The sequence below is a fragment of the Neomonachus schauinslandi genome, chromosome 5 (assembly GCF_002201575.2).
Source record: "Neomonachus schauinslandi chromosome 5, ASM220157v2, whole genome shotgun sequence".
Taxonomy (NCBI): domain Eukaryota; kingdom Metazoa; phylum Chordata; class Mammalia; order Carnivora; family Phocidae; genus Neomonachus; species Neomonachus schauinslandi.
The window spans coordinates 172,646,063-172,670,977 of NC_058407.1; the positions used below are offsets into that span (position 1 = coordinate 172,646,063).

A 24,915-nucleotide genomic window follows, 5' to 3' on the forward strand; every position below is an offset into this window, starting at 1 on the left:
ACTTTATTAAAAACTACTTTGACTGCAGATACGGACTCAGAGGAAGACGAAGAATTCCTGAAGGACGAGTGGTCTGCCCAAGGCCCGTCCGGCTCCAAACTGACGTCTTCCATCCTGTGTGGCATGGTGGCAAAGAATGGCAAGCCGGCTGGAGGCCCCAAGCTGAGCAAGAGGGGCCTGGCGGCCGCCCGGACTCTGAAACCCAAGCCGGCCGCGGGCAGGAAGCAGCCCTTTTGTTTGCTGCTTCAAGAGGTCGAGGCCCGTTCCTCCTTCAGCGATTCTTCGGAGGACTCGTTTGACCAAGGTTACTAGCTCCAAACACAAAATACCTTCCATGTTTTCTAGCGAGAGAGTGAGTGAGAGAGAGCGCGAGAGAGCGAGCGCGAGCGAGCGAGCACGCAGGAGATGGCGGGCAGAGGTGGCCCATCTGGGACGCCTCGGGAAGGCGGCCGTCTTGGTTCTTGGCAGCGTAGCCTGCTGTATCCGCCTGAGTCCTTCTATTTTTGTTCTTATTTGTACCTGTATCATTGTGATAACGCCACGGCCTGGCTCTTTTTGAGCTTTTATACGGACTGTTTTTGGTCTTCACCCTCCTCCGCGCTCCCCCTCTGCCCCCCCTCCTCGCCTCCTCTGCCCCCTAGACTGCAGGCCTGGGTCGGGTTCTCTCGGGCGCAGCCGGAGGAGGCCTCCCGAGGGACATTTTGTAAATGGAATTCTGTCGTGTGGGCGTGTGACTTGATGTTTGTACCGCGATTTTGGTAATACCAAGCTTTATTAAACATACCGAGTTCATTTTTAACTAAACCCGTGTGCCTTGTCTCTCTTGCTGTGTCCTTACTAGACCATTAGGTTGCCGCCCCCCTCATTTGTTCCTCCTCCCCCCCCCACCTCCTCCCCACCCCACAGGGGTAGAGCTGGAATATGCGTCTGCCGCTCTTCTCTATTATTCAAATATCCCTGGTAGCTGTTGGCATGCGTTCATTCTTCAGGTTTAAAGTCAACTGCGTTCACCTCCAGCTTCATCTTTTGTTTTTTTTTTTAGCTGCTTGTTTGTTTTTTATTTTCTTAAAGCTCTGTTTCTATGTAACAGCGGTTTTAAAAATATAAACACTTGTTTTCTAACACATATTTCTGTTTTAAAGGCCGTGTAGGCAGTGCAGGGTCAAGACCATTTGCTGCCCCGAGTTTTGTTGGGAGATTTGAAAGCGTGGGCTTTATTGCCACGTTGAGCGGTGGGGCGCAGGTTTCGGAGAGAGCACTGGCCTCTGAGCCCCCCGGCCTGGTCTGTTGGCCGCCCCCCCCCCCCCCCCCCCGGCCCTCCTCTGCCTCACCAGTGCAGAGAGGGTGGGGTTCAGTGATCCTTGCGAACATCCAGGCTCTGACTTCCCACATTAGAAGCGTCCTAGGGGCAAGTGGGGGAGCCAGAGGATCCCGAAATGTTTCCTCACCCTGGTTTAGGATTTGCTTCAGGGTGGACCCCCTTCAGGGATTCCCAGAGCCTAGACTCCATGCTCCCTGAGTGAGGCTCAGGCATAATAGAGGTCAATCTGGACGGGCACTGGCTCAGGCCCTGGGACCAGATGCTGCCCTACTTCTGGCCCTGCTCCCATTCCTGGTCTGCCTTCTCCCTGCCCACGCCTCCCATCCTGACTTGCCCACATCCATTTTGGATGACTAGGAGATGGCACAGTAGGGAGCCAGGTGCCCTTGGGACCCACATTCTCTTGAGCTGTGCCACGCCTGAGGGAATGGAGTCTGGGCCAAGGAGCGGGGAGGTCACTAACTCGCCAGTCAGCCTCATTTGCCCCTAGGCCTGGCCTCTCTGGACCAGTCTGGCTGGTTCACCATTCTCCTCCCTCCCTCCCTGACCCCTTCCTCTCCCCCTTGGCTCCTCCCCTTAAGCCAGAGATCCAGCTTCCACGTGTTTAAGCTCTCCTGCCCCAGCTCAGACCCCGTAGAGAGGCAGGCAGCCCCTTCAGATGTCTTAGCATGGGGCCGTTTGCCCGGAGTGGGCAGAGGGAGCCAGGGGGCCCTCAGACCAGGCCGGATGCAGCAGTGGAGAGAGCCCAGCTAGGGGGAGGGGAGGAAACCCCCCCCCAGCTTCACACACACACACGCACACGCACGCATGCACGCACGCGTGTGCGCTGGTCAGGTCTTGACAGGGATATTTGGGTAATAGGGTTTTCCTGACATCTGGTACTAAAACACCTGACTGCTTGGCTTTCTAGTGTCTGCTCTCTCCCCCCAGCAGCTTGACCATACCTTCACCCTTGATCCCTACCCATGATGCTTTGAATGTCTGTTTTGGTCTCTTGCATTTGCTCTCACGCTGCACTCTGGACGCAAAGCGAAGGCTGGGAGTAGGGCAGACGGCGCAGCGGGTCACTGAGCTTGGGTCCGAGCCTGGCTCGTTGCTCCGTAGGTAGGCAAAACCCTTTTCTTTGTGTCCCCTCTGCACCTCCCCTCCTCGGGGTTTGCCCCCATCGGCTATGGCAGCAGCGGATTGCTTTGGCATTTATCGATCGGGTTTTGGAAAACCAAACCAAACCAAGTTACAACAGACAATCCCACATACTGAGCCAAGAGTTTTTTGTTTTTGTTTTTTTTAATAAGGGAAAGTTTTTCTGTATTACCTTGGGCTTCTTTGTTGGGACTTTTTCTCCCTCTGCCCTTGGCAAACTCTGTTGCCTCAGGTGTGGACAGCTCCAGAAAGGCTTCCTTGGTCGTGAGACCCGCCCCCCCCCCCCCGCTCCCCCTACCCCTCAGACCCCAGCCTGAGCAGACCAGCCACCGTGGGAAGCAGCCAGTGGGGGCTTTTGAGGGTCGCAGCAGCTGGAGGTGGGGAGGGTCTCTGGAGACCAATCCTGCTTTGTGGGAAGCAAACGCTGGTTTTGGCTTTTTCCTTCCAAGCACTTTTCCATGTTAGGGTGCTGGGATTGGGCTGCTGCTGGCCAACTGGTATCGGAGGTAGACATTCCGGGCATCCAGAAACCCAGAGCCAGCCCTCCGCCACTGGACGTTGCTGGTGGGGAATCCTTCTGGATGGGAGAGAGTTCTGGAGTCTCCACACCTGAGCAGCCAGGGAAGGCGTTCTCTAGAAGGGAAAACTGGCCACACGTCTGACTCTCTGCCCCCACCCCAGCCAGCCCCCCGCCCACCACCCTGCTCAAATTGGCCAACCCCAGGGAGGCCTGATGTGGGGGACCCAGGCGCTGCCGAAAGTCTGCCTACACTTAGCCTGCTTTGCCGCTGTGGCCCACTGGGGCGGAGACAACCATGTGATGTCCGCAATGTGAATGGATCGCAAGCGTGCACTGCCTGCTTCTGCCTGCCTGCCCCACTGGCCTCCATCCTGCTTCATCCATTGCTCTGGGAGCCAGGTCTCCTCCTCCTCCTCCTCCTAACAAACCTGTCTCTGCCTCCTTCCTTTCTCAGCTCCCTTCAGGGATTCCTTAAGCTCATTTCCACCCCCCCTCACTCAACAGAGACCCAGGCTCCTTCGGAAAAATGGGTAGACAGAACCCCTGCCCCCATAGCCGCACCCGGGGCCACCACTTTGGGCTGCTAGTCGCACCCAAGCAAGCAGGTGGCTTGGGGTGTGGAGGGAGAACGTGGAGTTGGCTGTTTGTGTCTGCCCCTCTCCGTTCCCTGAGCCCGGGCACTCCCTGCCCACAATAGAGCTTGGCGGGGTATACGGGCCACCTCTTTATGTCCCTTCCCTCTTCCTGCTGCAGAGAGTTGCCTCTAGCCTTGCCTGGCCCTGCCCTTGGTCAGCGGCCCCCAGAGCCACCGTCATGCTCCCAGCAGTCCGGGCAGACAGGCACCTTTGGGCAGGTGTCCCTGGGGCGTCCCCTGGGCAGTTAGCCCCTGATGCTCTCTCGCCTGCCTGCCCTCGCGGTGTTAGGCTGTCTCCCTGGAGAGGTCAGAAGCAAGGTGTTACCTCCCTGCAGTCTCTCTTCTTGGTGGAGAGCTTGGTTCACGTGCAGGGAGCACTGCCTTCTGTGCACTCCCTGCCAGCCTGCTGCCTGCCCCACCTTTGTTCCCACGGCCCCTGCTGGGCTCAGGGCTGTAGGTCCCCGGGTGGCAGGCCAGTTCCTGGGGAGAAGCACTAAGTCTCTATTCACCAACTGGAGAGACTGGAGCGTCATTAGATTCTTTCCGGGAGACTGGGTGACAAGACAGCCAGGCAGCCCTGGGTTTGAGTTCTGCCTGAGTGCTTGGCCACGCCGAGCCTCAGTCTTCTGGTGCAGAGTGGGCTGACCTGCGTGCCCTCTCCCTTCCTGGCTCCCCGCGGGTCAGGAGGCATAGCCAGCTTGTGGCTCCCTTGGCCCTGGGGACAGCAGTTTCTTTTTGTAGAACAGGCTGGCCCTCTTTCTGTTTGGTCCTTGTTAGGCCTGCAAAGTGCTTTCTTCTACATTCGTGCGATCCTAAGTCTCCCCTTAGCTGGGTGGGTGGGCTGGGAGGGCCACCCCATGCCACAGGTGAGCAAATGCTCGCAGAAAGTGCTCACAGAGGACCAGTATTTGCCTCAGGCTTCCCAGCTTGGGGGTATTGCTGGGAGTCAACTTTGGACCCCAGAGCCTGCTCAAGAAGAGATCAAACTCCACCTTCTCCTATCACTAGCCCCAGACCCCTAGGCACCTGAGTCCCCGGGGCCCTCTCCCACCCCCTCTCTGCCCCTCCCTGGACTCCTCTTTCCTTCTCTCCTGCCTCCTTTCTCAGCCTCCATGTCGTACGTCGGGGCGTGTGTGTGCGTGTGTGCGTGAGCTGGTGGAGAGAGCTGTCTCCAGTCCTTGTCCGTGTGTCTGTCCCCTCCCCACAGCACAGGTGCATGTTGGTGTTCCCCTTACAGAAACCCTCTGGTTCCCAAAGCCGCTGCCCACCACCTCTGGGCTGTCCAGGATGCCCATGTCTTGGTCTCGCTTTGATGGGGGCACTGGGTCATCGGGGGGGATTTATGGGCTAGTATTGGATCCACCCCCGGCTGATGAGGAGTGAGGAGCTAGGCTGAAGCTGTGGCACCCCTCGCTGGTGCTTGGGCCGAGTAGGGGCGGGGTGGGGGGCGGCACCTGCCTAGGCCAAGGCTCTGACTCGCCCCCTGTTTTCTGCACCAGATGAGAGCTCCGAGGAGGAGGACGAGGAGGATGAGCTGGAGGAGGAGGACGAGGCTGCCGGCGGCTATAGGCTGGGGGCCCGGGAGCGGGCCCTGTCGCCAGGCCTGGAGGAGAGTGGGCTGGGCCTGCTGGCCCGCTTTGCAGCCAGCGCCCTCCCCAGCCCCACAGTGGGGCCGTCCCTATCAGTGGTGCAGCTGGAGGCCAAGCAGAAGGCCCGGAAGAAGGAAGAGCGGCAGAACCTGATGGGTAAGTACCGGCAGGTGGAATGCAGGGGCGCCGCTGCCCCATCCTGCAGACCGGAAACGGGCTTGGAGAAGGGTAGGAGCAGAGCTGGGGGCCACTGGAGCCATGCCTCGTGGGCCAACCCCGTCCTGAGCAGAGTGGTACTGGTGATGTGGGCCTGGCCTGCCCCAGGAGGGCGTTCCAGAAGCTATGTAGGCTGACCTTCACTGTTCATGTTCCTGACTCCCCCAGTCATAGCCTGACTCCCCGCCTTAGGTGCCCAGTGATAGGCAGCTCCGGGAAGCAGAGAGGCAAATCTGCCCCTGGTCTGCACCCTGGGGGGCTGTAGAAGCCCAAGGGAGGCTGCTCCAGGTAGGCGACACCCAGGCTGAACCCTGAGAGAGAAGTGGGAACCGGCTAAGCATACACAGAGAAGTGGACGAGCAGGCTCTCTCAGTCTGCGCATTCGAGGTGGTTCACTTCGTGAGATGGGCATGCGGCCTGGGGTTGGGGCCTGGAGAAGGTCGTCACTGGGGGTGGTCATGTGCCGTGTCACTGTTAGCCAGGCTTACCGTCCCATTTCCCTGACAGGCTGACGGACACAGCCGGCTCTAAGGCTCGGGCTGGAGGCTAGGCCTTGTCCTGGCCCTGCTTCCTTCCTCTCTGCATCTCTAGTCACATGCCTGCCTTCTTGAGACAAACCGGGGACCTTCTCCTGGGCCCACCCCCATTCTCACCGGCTCAAGTGTCCCCTCCTGGACGCACCCCTGCTGCATATGGGGTGCTGGGGACTGAGATGGTCTCACGTGTGTTCAGGCTGGGAGCTCACCTGGCTCCAGCCAGGCCAAGTGCTCGGCCTGGCCTTCCTGCCCTTCCCTGAACCTCCGGGGTCCATGTGAGACCCTCTGGCAGGGGCTGGGACAGGGAGAATGGGCACTGGGTGCTCCCCTGCTCTACCCCTGGGTCTCCCCCAGCTGCCCTTGGCTTCATGCCCTGCAGGCTACAGGACAAGAGCTCATTCCTATGGCCTGTACCGCCTGGCGGGACCCCATCTCTGGGGCAGCCTCACAGTCTCCAGGCCCTGACCCTGCCTCCTCCTCCTTCCTCCTCCCTCTCTCTCACCCCTCCATGTCCTGCCGCCATTCCCTGGGGGCTTTGGGCCTGGCTCCCCTGGGCAGTGGCGCTGGCCTTCCTCCCGGCTACCCCTCTCAGGTGTTCTTTATACCTAAGCAGCTGGAGGGCCCTTCCTCAAAGCTCAAACTTGATCAGACCACTTCTCTGCTGAGAACCTCTGACTGGTTCCCTGTCGCCCCGTGGTCACATTCCACTTGTCTGACCCCCCACCGTCAGGCTGTGGCTCCCCAGACAGCATCATCCTGTCCACAGGCCCCATCCCCATCCCTAAATGCACCAGCCATCTTAGAACTTGCAATCTTCTGCTTTTTATCCAGGTTGTCAACTGTATTGGCAGAGAGTTCCCCCTTTTATACTTTTTAACTCTGAGGGGTCTATAGTGATGTGTCCTTTTTCATTGCCAATACAAATAATTTGTTTCTGCTGTATTTCTTGATCAGTGTGGCTAGAAGTTACCAATTTCATTGATTTCTGCTCTTTATTATTTCCTTCCTTCTGTTTGGGTATAATTGCCAACCATTTCCTATTTTTTAACGTGCAACCTTAGGTTATCAACTTGGGATGTTCTTTCCTTGTGGAGACCTTAAAAGTTCTCTCTGAACCTTGCTTTAGCTGCGCCTCACGCATTTTCTGTTGTCCTGTTTTCATTATTACTCTCAGTTCAACACATTTCCTTTTTTTTTAATTTTATTTATTCATGAGAGACAGAGAGAGAGGCAGAGGGAGAAGCAGGCTCCCAAGGAGCAGAGAGCCCGATGCAGGACTCGATCCCTGTGTCCTGGGATCATGACCTGAGCCAAAGGCAGATGCCCAACCATCTGAGCCACCCAGGCGCCCAGTTCAACACATTTCTTAATTTATCTTGTGATTTCTACTTTTCATCCAATGATTACTTAGAAGTATTATCTATTTTCCAAATATTGGTGGGGGTTACCTGGTTATTTTATTACTACTGATTTCTAACGTCATTCCATCTTGGTCAGAGAAAATACTCTGTATAATTTCAATCTTTTAAAACTTTAAAAATTTGAGGGTATATGGTATTTCGTAGTGTACACTTAAAGAATGCATCTTCTGATGTCATTATATACAGTGTTCTGTAAATCATTCACTTCTATCAGGCAAGGCAGTGTGATTGGAAGTGTTAAGATCTTGTGAATCTTTGCTAGTTTTTGTCTAGTTTTATCAGTTGCTTACAGATGGGTATAAAATGTCCAGCTATGATTGCAGGATTTTCTTTCTCCTTATAATTTAATTCTGTGGATGTTTGCTTCATGTGTTTGAAGCTCTGTTATTGGGTACATATATACATTTATGATTGCCTGTTAAGTTGGTCGTTTTATCATTGCAAAGTATTCTTTTCTATCTCTTAATATATTTTGTTTCGAAGTCCCTTTTATCTGGTCGTAGACAGTCACTCCTTTCTTATGCTTCCTATTTGCATAGTATATCTTTTCTTGGTCATTTCCTGTCATCTTACCTTTGTCTTCATATTTAAAGTGAGTCTCTTATAGACAGCTTATAGTTGGGTCCTTTTTTTTTTTAACTTTTTTTTTTAGATTTTTTTTATTTGAGAGAGAGAGACAGAGATAGAGAGAGAGCACAAGTGGGGAGGAGAGGGAGAAGCAGGCTCCCCACAGAGCAGGGAGCCCGATGAAGGACTCGATCCCAGGACCCTGGGATCATGACCCGAGCTGAAGGCAGACCCTTAACCTACTGAGCCACCCAGGCGCCCTAGGTCGTCCTTTTTAATCTGTTTTGTAATCTCTGTCATTTCGCTGGAGTGATTAATCTATTAATATTTAATGTAATTATTGACATGGTCAGGCTTGAATCTACCCTTTTTTAGAAATAACAGCTTTGTTGAAATATAATTCACATAACGTAAAATTCACCCTTTGAAGTGTACAATTTGATGGCTTTTCTTGTATTTTTTTTTTTAAAGATTTTATTTATTTATTTATTTAATTGACAGAGAGACAGCGTGAGAGGGAACACAAGCAGGGGGAGTGGGAGGGGGAGAAGCAGGCTTCCCACTGAGCAGGGAGCCTGATGCGGGACTCGATCCAGGGACTCCAGGATCATGACCTGAGCCGAAGGCAGTCGCTTAACCAACTGGGCCACCCAGGCGCCCTTGTTCCTTTTTTTTTTAATAGACTTTATTTTTTAGAACAGTTTGAGGTTCATAGCAAAATTGAGAGAAAGATACAGAGATTCCTCTTTACCCCCTACCTTTACAGCCTCCCCCATTATTGACATTCTCCGCCACAGTGGTGCATTTGTTACCACTGATGAACCCTACACTGACACATCACTGTCACCCAGAATCCATAGTTTGCGTTAGGATTCACTCCTGGTGTTGTAGAATCTGTGGGTTTGGGCAAATGTGTGTGGCCATCATTACACTGTCATAGAGAGCAGTTTCACTGCCTAAAAATCCCCTGTACCCCACCTGTTCGTCTCTCTCCTCTCCTCGCATGCCTGGCAATCACTGATACTCTGACTGTCTCCATAGTTTTGCCTTCTCCAGAATGCCATGTAGTTGGAATCATACAGCATGGTGTCTTTTCAGATTGGCTTCGTTCCGTTAATAGTATGCATAAAAGTTTCCTCCATGTCTTTCCATGACCTGAAAGCTTGTTTCTTTTTAGCTTTGAATAATATTCCATCGTCTGGATGGACCACAGTTCATTCATTCATTCATTCATTCATTCACATACTCCAGGGCGTTTAGGTCATCTTGGTGGCATCCAAGTTTTGGCAGTTTTGACTAAAGCTATAAACATCTGTGTGCAGTTTTTTTTACATGTGGACGTAAATTTTCAACTCCTTTGGGTAAATACCAAGGAGTGTGATTGCTGGATCTATATGGTAGGAGTCCGTTTCGTTTTGTAAGAAATTGCCATAATGTCTTCCGAAGTGGCTGCACCATTTTGCATTCCCAGCAGCAATGAATGACAGATCTTGTTGCTTCACATCCCTGCCAGCACTTAGGATTAGTGTTTTGGATTTTGGATATTCTAATAGGTGTGTGGTGGTATTTGCATTTCCCTAATAACATGATGTGGAACATCTTTTCGTATGCTTATTTGCCATCTGTGTAATTTTGGTGACATGTCTGTTAGGATTTTTGACCCACTTTTTACATTGGGTTGTTTTCTTAATGTTGGATTTTAAGAGTTCTTTATCTATTTTGGAAAACAGTCCTTTATCAGGTGTGTCTTTTGCCAATATTTCCTCCCAGTCTATGGCTTGTCTTTTCATTCTCTTTATGGCGTGTTTTCACAAAGCAGAAATGTATAATTTTAGGGAAGTTCAGCTTTTGTGGATTGGGCGTTTGGTGTTGTAGCTAAAGATTCACTGCCAGACCCAAGGTCATCTAGATTTCTCCTACATTATCTTCTAGGGGTTTTTGAATTTTGCGTGTTACCTTTGGGCCTGTGATCCATTTTGCGTTAATTTTTGTGAAGGGTGTAAGATTCACTACATTCACTTTTTTGCACTGGTTCCGATGCCGTTTATTGAAAAGACATATCCTTTGTCCATTGTATTGCCTTTACTCCTTTGTTAAAGATTATTTGACTACATTAATGGGAGTCTATTTTTGGGCTCTTTTCTGTTCCATTGATCTGGTTGTCTTTTCTTTTGCCGATATCTCACTGTCTTGATTACTGTAGGTTTACAGTAAGCCTTGCAGTCAGGTACTTCCAGTCTTCTGACCTTGACCTTCTTCCATCTTGAGTTGGCCATTCTGGGTCTCTTGACTCTCCGTATAAACTTTGACATTAGTGTATTGATATCCACTTCTGGGATTTTGAGTGGAATTGTATTGAATCCATAGCTCAAACTGGGAAGAATTGACATCTTGACAATATCAAGTCTTCCTATCCATGAACATGGAAAGTCTTCTTTCAGAGTTGTAGTTTTCATCCCATAGATCTTGTGCATATTTTGTTAGATTTAACCTAAGTATTTCATTTTGGGGAGTGCTAACGCAAACAGTACTGTTTTAAATTTCAAATTCCACTTGTTCATTGCTAGTATGTAGGAAAGTGATCGACTTTTATATACGAAGGTTGTAAAATGCGGCCTTGCTGTAATTGCTAATCAATTCCAGGAGATTTTTTGGTTGATTCTTCCAGGTTTTCTACATAGACACTTACGTCATCTATGAACAAAGGCAGTTTTATTTCTTCCTTCCCTATCAGTATGCTTTTTTTCCCCCTTGTCTTACTACATTAGCTAGGACTTGCAGTATGATACTGAAAAGGAGTGGTGACAGGGGACATCCTTGCCTTGTTCCTGATATTAGTGGGAAATCCTCTAGTTTCTCACCAGTAAGTGTGATGTAGGGTTTTTATAGATGTTCTTCATCAAGTTGAGGAAGTTTTCTTCTATTCCTAGTTTACTGAGAGTTTTTATTATGGACTCGTGTTGGATTTTGTCAAATGCTTTCCCTCTACCTATTAACATGATCATGAGATTTTTCTTCTTTGGCCTGTTGATGTGATGGATTACATTAATTGATTTTTGATTTTTGAATGTTGAACAAGCCCTGCATATGGGAATAAATCTCACTTAGTTGTGGTGTATAATGTTTTCTCATACATTGTTGGATTTGATTTGCTAATATTTTGTTGAGTATTTTTTGTATTTATGTTTATGAGAGATACTGGTCTGTAGTTTTCTTGTAGTGTCTTTGTCTGGTTTTGGTATTAGAGTAATTCTGGCCTCATAGAATGAGGAAGAATTTCTAACTCAAGAATTCCCTATAGAGAATTGGTATAATTTCTTCCTTAAATGTTTGGTCAAGTTTAACAGTGAACTCATCTGGGCTTGGCATTTTCTGTTTTAGAAGGTTATTAATTATTGATTTAATTTCTTTAATAGATAAAAGTCTATTCAGATTGTCTATTTCTTCTTGTGTGACTTCAGACCTTATGGCTGAATAATACTCCATTTTATGAATATACCACATTTTGTTTATCTACTTTTTTTTTGTTTTTTGTTTCCATTTTTGGGCTATCATGAATAATGGCAGCTATGAACATTCATGTACATGTTTTTCTGTAGATACATACGTTTTCAGTTCTGGCTACAAATCTAAGGGTAAAATTGCCGGGTTATTTGGTAACTTTATGTTTAACCTTTTGAGGAACTGCCGAACTGTTTTCCAGAGTGGCTGCACCACTTTATATTTTCCACCAGCAGTCTGTGAGGGTTCCAATTTCTTCCCCAATTCCTCCCCAGTACCTGTTATTATGTGTCTTTTTGATGATGCCTTATTTCTTGGGGAGGAAGCCATTCCTAGTGGGCTTGCAGTAGTATGTCATCGTGGTTTTGATTTGCATTTCTCCTGATGATGTTGAGGATCCTTTCATATGCTTAGTAGCCATTTGTATGTGGAGAAATGCCTGTTTAAATTCTTTACTTATTTCTTAATTGGGTTGTTTGTCATTTTGTTGTTGAGTAAGAGTTCTTTGTATATTTAGCTATACTCTCTCATTAGAAACATGGTTTGCAAGTATTTTTTCTCCTTCATTCTGTAAGTTGTCTAAAGTTTTAAATTTTGATGAAATCCAAATATACCACTTGTACTTCTGGGGTTTATGTAAAAAAAGTATTGCCTAACCCAAGGTTACAAAGATTTAGTCCTGTTTTCTCCTAAGAGTTTTATGGTTTGTGACTTATATTTAGGTCTGTGATCCATTTTGAGTTAATTTTTGCATATGGAGTAATGTAGGGGTCTTTTGCATGTGGAGATCCAGTTGTCCTGGTATCATGTGTTGAGAAGTCAAATCTTTCCCCCGTTGAATGCTCTTGGTGCCCTTGTGGAAAATCAACCTGACATAAATATGAAAGATTATTTCCAGACCCTCTGTTCTAGTCCATCAGTGTATATGTCTGTTCTTAGACCAGCAGCACACTGTCTTGATTACCATAGGAATCATTGTAGGAGGCTTTGAAACTGGGAAATATGAATCCTCCATATTTGTTCTTCTTTTTCAAGACTGTCTTGGTGCCTCAGGGACCCTTGCATTCCATACGGATTTTAGGATTAGCTTGTGAATTCATGCAAAAAAACCCACTGGGATTCTGATTAGGAATTGTGTTAAATTGATAGATCATATTGGGGAGTATTGGCATCTTATATATAAGTTTTTTGATCCATGAACATGGGATGTCTTTCCATTTATTTGTGTCTTTAATTTTTTTCAACAGTGTTTTATAGTTTTTACTGTACAAGTCTTGCATTTCTTTTAAATTTGTAAGTATTTTTTTGATGCTATTGTAAATTGAATTCATTTTTGGAGTGTTCATTGCTAGTGTATAAAATAAAATTGATTTTTGTATATTGATCTTGTATCCTGCAACCTTGCTGAACTCATTTGCTCTAGTAGGTTTTTAGTAGATTCTTTAGTATTTTCTATAATATAAGATCATTTCATCTGCCAATAGAGATAGTTTTATTTTTTCCTTTCGGATGTGTATACCTTTTCTTTCTTCTTCTAGCCTAATTGCCTGGGCTAGAATCTTCCATATAATGTTGAAAAGAAGTGGCAAGAACAGGTATCTTTGTCTTCTGATCATAGGGGGAGAACATTCATTCTTTTACCATTAAGTATCATGTTAGCGGTGAATTTTTATGGACGTCTTTGTCAGGTTGAGGAAGTTTCCTTCTATTCCTAGTTTGAGTGATTTTATCATGAAAGAATGTTAGGTTTTGTCTGTTACTTTTTCTGTGTCTATCGAGGTGTTCGTGTGGTTTTTGTCCTTTATTAATATGGTACATTACATTGATTTTCTTATACATCAAACCAACCTTCTATTCCCAGAATAAATTTCACTTGGTCATGGTGTATAATCTTTTGTTACGTGTTTCCCGATTATGTTCATCTATGTTCATAAATTGTTATATCTTCCTAAGGGATTAACCATTTTATCATTTAAATATGTCTTTCTTTAACAATTTTTGTCGTAAGGTCAGTTTTGTCCGCTATTTAGCGTAGCCAGTTCAGCTCTTTTTCGGTTGCTATTTGCATGGTACATCTTTTTCATCCTTTGACTTTCAGTCTCTTTATGTCTTACCCTTCTGTTTTATGTCTTTGGTGCTTTTTCTTGTCTGTTCCTCCTTTACTGCCTTATTTCTTGGGGAGGAGGCAGGTGCACAGGACTCTGGGTGGGAGCCAGGGACACGGATTCGACTCCCTGCTGTGTCACCGTGTGGCAGGGAGGCCTCGGCGCATGCTCCCTGCTCTCTCGGCTTCATGCCTCCCTCCAGAGAACACTTCCCCCCCCGAGGCACCGTTCATGCTGCCCCACTGGCCTCATCAGGTATTTATCCTCCAAGAGGACGTTACTCACGCAGTTCCGACTTCCCCTCTTCCAAGCAAGTGTCCGCTGCCCGTCACTACCCTGTCCACCCAGCAGTCCTGTGCCTTACGCGATGCCCCTGCAGTGTTGGATTGGGTCTAGGTTTTCTGACGGTTTTCTACAGGGAGCTGTGTCAGGTGGGGCCTCATTCCGTCACACCCAGCAGCAGAACTCCAGCCTGCGTTTTATGGCCTGCACCCTAATCAGCCATGAAAGCCCCCAGCTGCCTCCCTGTGCAGTGGGAAGTCTGTTAACAAAAGATTAATTAATGGGATCGTTAAGCTTTGCCAGTGGCTCCCTCCCACGGAGTGCGCCCCTTCCCAGCCCGGCCCCGCTACAGCGGCTACATCTGTTAGGCGATGGGGCTGGGCCTCTCAGAGGAGCCCTTGTGGGCGGGATGCTGGCTACCCAGGGGTCAGGAGGCCTGGGGTAGTGAATTGGGGATCTGCTTCTGGGGGGCCGAGCAGGACAGGATCGGCAGACGAGGGCGGGAACCCGACAGTGGGATATGTGCCCGTGGTGGTGGAGGTGTGGACAGAGGATTCACCAGGGTGCCGAGCAGGTCTTCTCAGATAGGAGACTGCAGGTTTCCAGGTAGAGGCCAGGAGAGAGCTGGTGCTTCAGGGGCCAGCAAAGCAAAGGCCTGCAGGTTTGAAGGGATGGAGCACAACTGGGCATTGGAGAGAGGTTTGTGTGTAAAGGAGCCCAGCAGCTCCAGGGTTTGGATGGAGCCTGGCCCCTTGTCTGTGGGAAGGGACGAGCCTCAAGGGTGACAGGAGGGGGCCGGGCCCCATGGCTGTGTGAGTTCTGGTGAGGCCTACCCTCTAAAAGGGAGTGGGTGCCAGGGACCTCCCAGCTCTGAGAAGTGGCTCCAGGAAGTGGAGGAGAGGCCCCTCGCCACCGGAGCTCGGGGATTTCATGTGGGCTTTCCACCTGCCTTCCCTGAGGCCCTCCCCAGCCTGCCCTGGCTTCTGGGATTCCCACGGGGCACACAGGAGGCAGAGGGGAAGCTCACATGGGGCCAGGAAGGAATCTTCACGTTCCCAGATGATGTTCTTGGGGGGAGGCGGCAGAGTCTGGGCAGCGACGGTCGGGGGTGGTACGGGAGGGAGGTTCGGGCCAGCAGTGGGGCCAGCAGGACCTGCCACTCACAGGCGTGTGGCCCGGCAAGTCCTCCCCCTCCTCCTCTGGGCCTCAGGTTCCTCTCCTGGAAATGAGAAGCCTCCCTTGGAGGAGGGGTGGGACTGTGGCCTTCTGCTGGTGGCCAGGGCGTCTGGGTGGGTGGGAAGTGGGGGTCCCGGGAGCCCCTGTCCACAGCCCCTGCCCTCGTCCCGCATCCAGGCACGGAGTTTGAGTACACCGACTCGGAGAGTGAGGTCAAGGTGCGGAAGCGGTCGCCTGCCGGGCTGCTGCGGCCCAAGAAGGGACTGGGGGAGCCAGGCCCCTCCCTGGCCTCACCTGCGCCCAGCGCCCGGGGCCCCGGCCCCACCAGCCCTGAGAAGGCCAAGCTGGCGGCAGAGAAAGGGCGCAAGGCCCGCAAGCTGCGGGGTGCCAAGGAGCCCGGCTTCGAGGCAGGGCCCGAGGCCAGCGACGACGACCTGTGGACGCGGCGGCGTAGCGAGCGCATCTTCCTGCACGACGCCTCGGCCGCCGCCCCCCCAGCCCCCAGCAGCACTGCCCCCGCTGCTGCCAAGCCCAGCCGCTGCGGCAAGGGTGGCCCGCTGAGCCCTCGCAAGGACACCGGCCGTGCCAAGGACAGGAAGGACCCCAGGAAGGTAGGGGCTCTGGGTGGGGGCGGGGGCGGCGGGAAGGGACCCGACTGCCGGGCCCTGCTCCCCCCAGCTGCAGGGGCCACCCGCTGCCCGGGGACCTGGGTTCAGAGGCGCTGAGCACCCATCCCTCACAGAGGCGCCCTCCCCTCCCATCTCGGGGTCACACTCTGTCGTGGGAGTGAGGTGCAGGGACCCCAAAGGAAAACAGCGATCCTGACGTGCAGTTATCAAAATACCGAACCCCCTGCTTGTGATACAGAGGCGCTCCGTGTGCCTCTTGAAGAAGGTCTCTGATACGGATGCCTGTTGCCGGGTCGAGTAGGTGCCGTCACTCAAGTGCTGAGAGTGAACCGTAGGTCAGGGTCTCTGTGGTAACGGTCATGCGCTACGTTACGGTGATTCTGTCGGTGACAAAGTTGGACGCTGCCGGTCCTACTGTGGTGCGTGGCCTCCGCCCACAGCTGTAGGAGAATCTCAGCTCTTCAGAAGTGAGTGGAAGTCATAACTCCCTGAAGTCTCTGCTTGGGCTCCCCAGTTGGAGACCGCTTGCTTTCTGAGCACTCTAGGACGGGCAGACCTGCTCCCCTCCTTGCGCGGGCCGCTAGGAACCTTGTGGCCATCTGTCCCCCCTTTGGGTGCTTGCGTTCAGACCCAACAGCCGGCGCTCGGCAGTGGCCTCTGAGTCAGGCCTCCCCACCCCCGACCCTGATGGAGGATGATCTCTCAGATAACAGGGACAATCTAGAGGACATCGTGGTGAGGGATGAGACCCGGTACTGATTTCCTGTACTGGACGCTAGTGAGGAGGGGGCCGCATTCGCGGGTCCTCCGCACCTGTCTGTCCATGGCTGAAGCCCTCTCAGCTTTCCCCAGGCCTTGGAGGGAAGGTGCTGGAATACTGTGGAATGCTCAATGCTCATGATCTCACCAGGTGGTCCACGGTGGGGCCCAGGCAGGCTCTGACCCCTTTACCCCCGTACGTCCTTCATTGGTAAAGGGAAACCTGTTCTGTCTGCTCACGACCCTCTGGCACCGACTCCCTGGAGTTGGCGGAGGGCCGTGTCCCCAGCCCACCCCCACTGTCCCTGAGCTCCTGACGGACGCACCAGCTGTGTAGCGGGGGTTCCCAGGACCCACTGTTCGGGGTCAATAATTCACCAGAGGGACGCACAGAACCCGGGAGGCTCTTTCCTTCCTATGACCGGTTTTCAGGAAGCAGACAGTTCAGCAACAGCCAGACGGAAGAGATGTCCAGGGCAAGGGACTGGGGACTTCATCTCTTGGGCAGGATTGATTATTAACTCAGTCTCTGGACCCTCTCCCCTCTCCAGAGGATGCGGGGTGGAGCTCAGAGTTCGTGGCTTCTCCTCCTGGCTTGGTGTTTCTGGTGAGCAGCCCTCATCCCGGGGCTAGCTAGGGACTTACCCGTAGTCACCTCGTTAGGACAAAAGACGCTCCTATGATCCAGGAAATTCCAAGAGGCTTAGGAGCTCTGGGTCAGGAACCGGGGCAGAGACCGAGTATGGATTTCTTACCATGTCCCCGTATCACGAGACCCTGTGAGGTAGGTTACTCATATAACTGGACTTTACAGGTGGCCTTGTCACCCTCCCAAGGTCACGGCTGCTAACGATCATCCAAGGTGAGCTCTGAACACCCCCCCCCGGGCCACACTGGCCCCTGGGCCCTTTGCCAAGATGCGGCACCCTGTGTCGGGGGGGAGGCAGGGGGCTCACCCAACCCCAGCCTTCTGATGACACAGTGAAAGACTAGAACAGAACAGGCTAATTGTCAATGAAAGGAGAAATCAGATACCCATGAAATCACCCCAGGAACAATCACTGTTCGTAGTTCTGTGAGATACACTTTCCGTGTCCTTTTTAGACTTCTACATTCCCATTTTCCATCATCCTTATTTTACCTTTTTTTAAAGGATTTTTATTTATTTATTTTACGGTGGCGGGGGGGCAGAGAGAGAGAGAGAGAGAGAATCTCAAGCAAACTCCCCGCTGGGTACAGAGCCCGATGCAGGGCTTGAACTCAGGACTCTGAGATCATGACCTGAGCCAAAACCAAGAGTCGGATGCTCAACCAACTGAGTCTCCCAGGTGCCCCTGGAGTTCTTTTCTTATTTAAAAAAAATAAGGTTCCCAGAAAGGGGCTTCTGGTCAATGGGAAAGAAACAGTTATCAGTCGTTGTCTGATTGGAACTGATTTGGAGGTTGCAGAAAAGGAAGAAAATACAAGTCCGTTCAGAACTTGTCTTTCTGTCCCCTGTGCACGATGGATGGATGAGCTATTTACAACAGATGTTTGGGGGAAAAGGCACAGAACCACATGACAGACGTTCCTTCAACCCCCAGGATGCCTTCTAATTTCAGAAATGTGAACAGGATGAAGGCATGCATCCGAAACGAGAAAATGTCTCTCTCTTCCCCCTGCAAATGGCGATCCACACCGAATACCCTCTATCCCTGTACCATCATCTGCTTTGTCCCTTACGGTGCTTTGTGCTGTGGACGTGACTTCCGCTGTGGTCTTTTTTTTTTTTTTTTTTTAAAGATTTTATTTATTTATTTGAGACAGAGAGAATGAGAGAGAGAGAGCACATGAGAGGGGGGAGGGTCAGAGGGAGCCCGATGCGGGACTCGATCCAGGGACTCCAGGATCATGACCTGAGCCGAAAGCAGTCGCTTAAACAACTGAGCCACCCAGGCGCCCCGCTGTGGTCTTTTTTAACATTCGCCCGGGATTCTCTTTTTATGTTTCTTCCATTTCCCACATCCTCTGGTCCCTGGACTTGGTTGTTTTGTTTCAGGAATGTGTCTTTTAAAAAACATAAAGTGACCCTCACCCCCGCCCGACCCTGCCGCCCGCCCATCGCCCCTGGGTCGTGCAGACCCGTAGCCTGAGCTTGCTTCTTACACCAAGTACCCCCACTTTGTTCTTCCCACTGCTGCCGCGGGCCTGAAAGCTTGTAACTGGATCTGTGATGCACCAGTGTTTCCCGAAGGTCCCAGGATGGCCAGGTTGTTGGTAGTGCTCTGCTCTGATGAACGAAGCCTGGTGGGGGCACTCTTGGCCCTCTGGGACCAGTTTCCACGCGCCACTGACAGGGACGGGGGACCGTCCCTGGGGGAGCTTGGAGCCGGGATGGGCGTGGCTCTCCCCTCACTGCTGGGGCGCCCCAGAGGCAGTCGGAGGGTTTTGCCTGCTCCTTCTGGAACATGCCTGAGGAACTGACCGGTACTGTCCTGTTTCTGTGGCATCACTTGGAAGATGCCGCCTGTGCATCCATCATTGGGGGGTGGTTATAAATGACCTGCGTCCCGCCCCCCAACACACACACACACACACACACACACAGCTGCGCGTGAGCAGCTGCTGAAGCAAGGCGGTCTCTGTGTATCTCAGACATACTTGGGGGGGGCGTTGCAAAGCAGGACTTTTGGTAAATTCTCATCTGTGTTTTAAAAAAAAAAAAGTACCATGTGTGCAAATGTGTCTGCATAGCGTGTGTTTGTATGGTTGTACGTGCTGGTGGAAAGTTCTGGAAGGATGTGCCGGGCAGCCGGTAGTGATTCTAGTTAGCGCTGTGTACTTGATAGGATGCACTGGAGAGGAAGTTGCGCCCATATGCACTTGGGTACTTTTTTTTCTTTTTACAAGTAGCAACATATAGTAGTAATAAAACAATTAAGAACAAACATACGTGTGGGAGGGGAGGGAGCTGTTCTGTTCCTCTCCCTGGAGGGCGAGTGGTAGGGGAGGGCGGGCTCTGATGGCTCCTCTGTTGCTTCCTCACCCAGAAGAAGAAGGGGAAGGAGGCCGGCTCAGGGGCTGCACTGCCCCCGCCCCGTGTTGCCGCCCTGCCCCCCGAGGCCCGGGCTCCCCATACCAGCTCCCCGGCCACTGCCAAGAGGAGCAAGGCCAAGGCCAAAGGGAAGGAGGTGAAGAAGGAGGTAAGGCTCGCCGTGCCCAAGAGCGAGGTCCCCGTGGGAACCCCAAGATGGGGGTGAGCTGGTGTGCCTAGCCCCCGCGCCGTCTCGCCCCTGGCCAGGCTGTTTGTCCTCAGACCCACTGTGTGTCTCGATGTGCTGCCTCAGCACGTGCAGGCTTGGTCATCCGGCTTGCGGCCCCATTTTGCCCTCCCTCTGGCCTGTGGGGTGAGGCCAGCTGGACCCCCGCTGCACATGTGGCAGGTGCCCCTGCGGCCTGACTGTGACCCCGGGTTTCCAGGGAGGGTCCTAAGCAGCAGGACTTGGCATGGTGCGTCCTAAGCCGTTGGCCTGCTCTGCTCTGTCCCCAGAATCGGGGGAAGGGGGGAGCCGTGAGCAAGCTGATGGAGAGCATGGCTGCCGAGGAGGACTTCGAGCCCAACCAGGACTCGAGCTTCTCTGAGGATGAGCACCTGCCTCGCGGCGGGGCCGTGGAGCGGCCGCTGACTCCAGGTAAGTACCCGCGATGCCGTCTTGGCTCTGGTTGGCAGCGTGGGGGTGCAGGGGCTGAGCCCCCAGGGGGTGAGCGCGTGCAGGGGCCTGGTGTCTGAGGTGAACCGGGAGAGGCCAGTTTGGCAAGCTGGTGGGGGGAGGAGGCAGATGGCCCAGTCTCGCGGGCCATGGGCGGAGTCTAGTCTTTGCCCTACTGAAAACAAGAAGCTGTCAGAGGTTGTAAGTGGAAGTCAGTGCGGTCAGATAGGTTTGGAAAGTGCTCTCTGACTGCTTTGTCGAGGACAGATTGGGGGTCCCTGAGGGGGACAGGGAGTCCAGGTAGGAGGCCCCTGTGGGGATCCCGGCAAGCGATGGTGGGCTGCAGCGCCATGGGCAGCACGGTGGGAGGTGGGGTGGGTTTGGGCTTGTTGGGAGGGAGAGAGGGGCTGTGGGCTGGGTGGGCTGTGTGAGCAGATGAGAAGGGGTGCGGACGGGTGGTGGTAGGGTGGGCATGGATGGAGCAGGGGGCGATCCCGTGCTGTGCTTTGCTGGCTGGAGTCTGGGGTGCCTGGCCGACAGCCCCAGGAAGCGACACGTGCTTGGCACTTGGGCCCAGGGGTCTGGAGCTTGGAGGAGAGGCTGAGGACGTGATTGGGTGGGGCAGGTGCAGAGAAGAGGACGAGCAGAGCTGCGGAATGTCATCGCCTGGTCGCGAGTGTGTCCTCCGCTGTTGCTGTGTAACAAACAGCCCCTCAGCGGTGGAAGGCAGCAGGTGTCTGTGGCTCAGTTGTCTGCAGGGCAGCGGGATGGCTCGCAGGACTGCTCTGCTCCGTGGCCATGCTGCCAGAGGCCCGTGAGGGCAGGTGGGAGCTGACGAGGCCTCTTAAGGCCTAGGTTCAGAATTGGCACTTGATCCCTCCTCCCTCGTGCCATTGGCCAGAGAGTCATGTGGCCACACTCTGTGTCGAGGGGTGGGAAGTCCACGCACCCACGGTGAGGCTGTGGCAGAGATGTGGGTGCAGGCGGCGATGGACATGTGGGCCAGCCCTTCTGTCCACCCTGGTGAGCTGTCCGGGTTTCTCCAGCCTGGTCACAGCAGGGTGGGGCCGGGTTCAAGGTCCCGTGGGGCAGGAAACGTGGGCCCTGGAGTCCAAAACAGTATGGCCGAGTCTGGCGGAGGAAAACTGAGGAGCGTCTGGATTTGGGGTGTCAGGAGCAGGCGACTTGAAAGCCAAGGGTGGAGGCAGCTTTGGGATGAGGACAGGCCGGGAGGTGGGGTGGGGGGCAGTGAGCGCGGACAGCCTCGCTGGGGAAGTTTGGCTAGGGGAGTTTGGCTTCCGCCAGGACCAGTGGCATTCCAGGTGGAAGTCCTGGAGGTTTGGCAGAAGGGGTAGCAGTGGGGGCCGATGACCTGGAGCCTCCTGCCCAGGCCTGAAGGGTGGTGGTCTTTGGGGTAGAGGATGGGCAGCACGTGCAGGCTGTCACCCCTGGTTCTTTCCCGCTTGGGATCTTTCTGGAGGCCTGGGTCAGGATGGGGGGTACTGCTCAGGGCCCCACTGTGTGTCCCTGCACGAGGCCTGTCTGGGCACATGGGTGGTTGTGTGCACACACATGGCCTGCAGGGCGGGGAGGAGAGGTGGGGGGCAGGGAGGGCAGGTCTCCTGGCTGTCCCCTGGCTCCAGCCCTGCCTCACTGCCGATCCCCCTGCAGCTCCGCGCTCCTGCATCATCGACAAGGACGAACTGAAGGACGGCCTGCGTGTGCTCATCCCCATGGACGACAAGCTGCTGTACGCCGGGCACGTGCAGACGGTGCACTCACCGGACATGTGAGTTGGGGACCTGGGGGACTGGGCTGGGGGCAGCGCCGGGCTCAGGGCCTGAAGACCCTCAGCTGGTCCCGTGTCCAGGGTGCCGGTCCTCTGGGGGCAGGTGGCTTTGCTTCTCTGAGCTGGGTGAATGGCCCCGGGCGGGCGGCGCTCTCTGCGGGATGGCCGGCGGGGCATGGTCAGCCCCCAGGATGTGCTGGCCTCTCTTGGACCCGCCACCCCTCTCTGTACAGGGGAGGAAACAGACCCAGAAGGGGAAAGACTTGCCCCGGGTTTATATAGGGCGTCAGCAAACCCCCAAGCTCCGACGTCACACCCCGGGGGCCAGGAGTTGAGGTCAGGGGTCCCTCTGGGGAGGTCCACGGGGTCTGTCCCCTCACCCCGTACGTGCCGTGGCCTTGCAGATACCGTGTGGTGGTGGAGGGCGAACGCGGGAACCGGCCCCACATCTACTGTCTGGAGCAGCTGCTGCAGGAGGCGGTGAGGGGCTGGGGCGGTGGGGCGCCTGAGAGGATGGGGGCCGGGCCCGTCCCTCGTCCCCCCTGGCGCTCAGTGCTTGGCTTTCCCAGATCAACGACGTGAGGCCGGCCTCCACCCGCTTCTTGCCGCAGGGGACCAGAATCGCGGCCTACTGGAGTCAGCAGTACCGCTGCCTGTATCCGGGCACCGTGGTCCGAGGTGAGGCGCCCCCACGCCCTCCCCGGCAGCCCCCTCCTCTTGGCGCATTCGGTCGAGCCCCAGCCCCGACGGTGCAGAAACGGTGGTGCCGGCTCGCGTAGCTGCAACTCACGGGGCCTCTGGGCCGGCCCGGTTCACGCGGTGGGGCTGGCTTCACACCCGGCTCCTTGGGGGGCCGCCGTCTTACCAAATCCTGGCATCGGGGCAAGTCTCTCGATCCCCATTGAAGTCCTGGGGTGGAGCCTGCGTGGCCGGCTTGGGTCACGCGGATTTCATTGACTGCTGTGGGTCTCATCCCCGACACTTAACGAGTGAGGTTGGCTTTCTGATTGCACATGTGGACGGGAGAGGGGACGGTGGCCCCCCGGGAAAGTTGGGGTGCTGTTAGCAGAGTAAGAGATTGGGAGCTAGGCGGACGAAAATAACAGGAGCCCCATGGGCGCCTGGGTGGCTCAGTTGGTTGAGTGACTGCCTTCGGCTCAGGTCATGATCCTGGAGTCCCGGGATCGAGTCCCGCATCGGGCTCCCTGCTCAGCAGGGAGTCTGCTTCTCCCTCTGACCCTCCCCACTCTCATGTGCTCTCTCTCATTCTCTCTCTCAAATAAATAAATAAAATCTTTAAAAAAAAATAAAAATAACAGGAGCCCCAGAAGGTGCAGGTACAGGTTTCAGACAGACACAGCAGATGCTCGAACAGCACCCCCCTTAGCTGTTGCAGACCCCACACTTCCAGGAGATGGGGATGTGGATGTTCATTACGTTACAAAAAACACCCGTCACCCCGACCAGCTGGCCCGTGCGGCACACCCCACGGCCACCCAGTGTCCATGTAGACGCAGAAGGTGGGAGCGGGGGTGCCGGGCAGGAGGGCCTCTGCCTGTGGTAACAGTTCATCGTGATCGGGAGCCCCGGAGCTTTCTGTCCCCCTGGACCACGATGGGGTCATCCTAGGGGCTCCCCCTGGTCATCCCTCTGAGAACTCCATCTCTCCAGCTCCTGGGCCACGCCCGTGTCTTTCTCTGCCTCATTCCCAGTGCTGCTACGGGCATTGAGCTGGGGAGACATTCTAGGTTGGAAATGATTTTCCGTCACCGCTTCAAAGTCACCGGTCTGTTGTTATCCGGCTTCCGAGGTTGTCTGAGAAGTTCGATGCCATGTTTACAGCCAGGTCTTTGTAGACGTGCTTTTTCTCTCTGGAAACTGTTAGGATGTTCTCATTATTCCTAGAGCTGGAATTTCGTGTGTGTGTGTGTGTCTCCGTGTCCGTGTATCTCCGTGTCCGTGTGTGCGCACTGCTGGGGACTTGGGGGCGGAGGCTCTGAAGCAAATGTCCCCTGTGCCTGGCGCCTGCCGTGACCCCCGTGGGCCGCCCGCGGCGCCTGTATCTTTTCTCCTGTCGGTTGTCTGTTTCTTCACCGTTTTGTTCTACCTCCCGGGAGGTTTCCTTGGCTAACCCTGTCCTTCTGGCCCTTCCATTCTCTTGAATTTTTGAGATTCCTACTGTCATGTAAGAAATTCCTAAGAGTTTTTTCTTATTCTCTGAATCTTTTTTTTTTTCTTTTTCTTTTTTGAACGTTTGTGTCCTTGTTTTTATATTATTTTGTTTCATCTGCTGTTGCTTATATCTGTGTTACCTTTTATTAAACTTCTTGGAGAATGTACTGTTTCCATGTCGGGTCTCCCCAGCTCCCTTTCCTGAGTCCCCCTTCCTCCCTCTAAGGGGGTCCTGTGCGCTTTCTTCAGCCTCCCCTGACCTCTCTGGTCCGCGTCTGCCTCTTCTGGGAGGCTGTCCTTTCGGCCCTGGTGGTCCCTAGGAAGCGGATTGGAAACCGTGTGCATGGGCAGGCTTGTTTTGTGGGGACCCCAGGTCCCAGCACCTGGGGTGTGCCTGCTGCCGGCAGGCACACCACCCACGGCCCTGTCCTCGGGGTCCGGCCGGGCATCTGCGTGTGGGAGCGGGGTGGGCGTCACCACCCAGCTCTGCTGAACCCCAGGCCTACACCCTCAGCCTGTCCAGTGACAGGTCCCCTGACCCCTGCCTTCAGAGGTGCTGGGTGCCTCCTGGGCCTGAGCCTTGTGGGGTTCCCTTGTGAAAACCGGCCTCCCTCCAGGCCCCTGAGAGCAGATGGGTGTGAAACGCCGTGCTCCCACCTGCCGCCAGCCCCTCGCCTGCTCCCTCTGTCCTTTAGGGTGCCCGCCTTTGCCTCCCCCCCTGTTGCTTGGGGGGAGTCAGGATGCCGGAATGGGAGTGCTGGTGCTCCTGCTGGGACCGCATGCTCTGAAGCTCACATTCTGCCCCACTGTGTACCTGCCCTTGCACATCTCAAGCCCAGTGCTGCTTACCGGCTGGTTTCTGCTCG

The 24,915-nt window shown here is 53.6% G+C and overlaps 1 protein-coding gene across 1 annotated transcript in view; it reads left to right on the forward strand.

The window, feature by feature from the left end:
* Window positions 1-24,915, forward strand: part of TNRC18 (trinucleotide repeat containing 18) — an 83,461-nt gene that overhangs the window by 50,536 nt on the left and 8,010 nt on the right. The window contains exons 17-24 of the mRNA XM_044915288.1: window positions 29-304; window positions 5,118-5,363; window positions 15,189-15,622; window positions 19,429-19,581; window positions 19,929-20,070; window positions 21,760-21,877; window positions 22,282-22,357; window positions 22,447-22,555. Of these exons, the coding sequence (XP_044771223.1) occupies window positions 29-304; window positions 5,118-5,363; window positions 15,189-15,622; window positions 19,429-19,581; window positions 19,929-20,070; window positions 21,760-21,877; window positions 22,282-22,357; window positions 22,447-22,555 (1,554 nt within the window). The remainder of the gene's footprint in view (window positions 1-28; window positions 305-5,117; window positions 5,364-15,188; window positions 15,623-19,428; window positions 19,582-19,928; window positions 20,071-21,759; window positions 21,878-22,281; window positions 22,358-22,446; window positions 22,556-24,915) is intronic.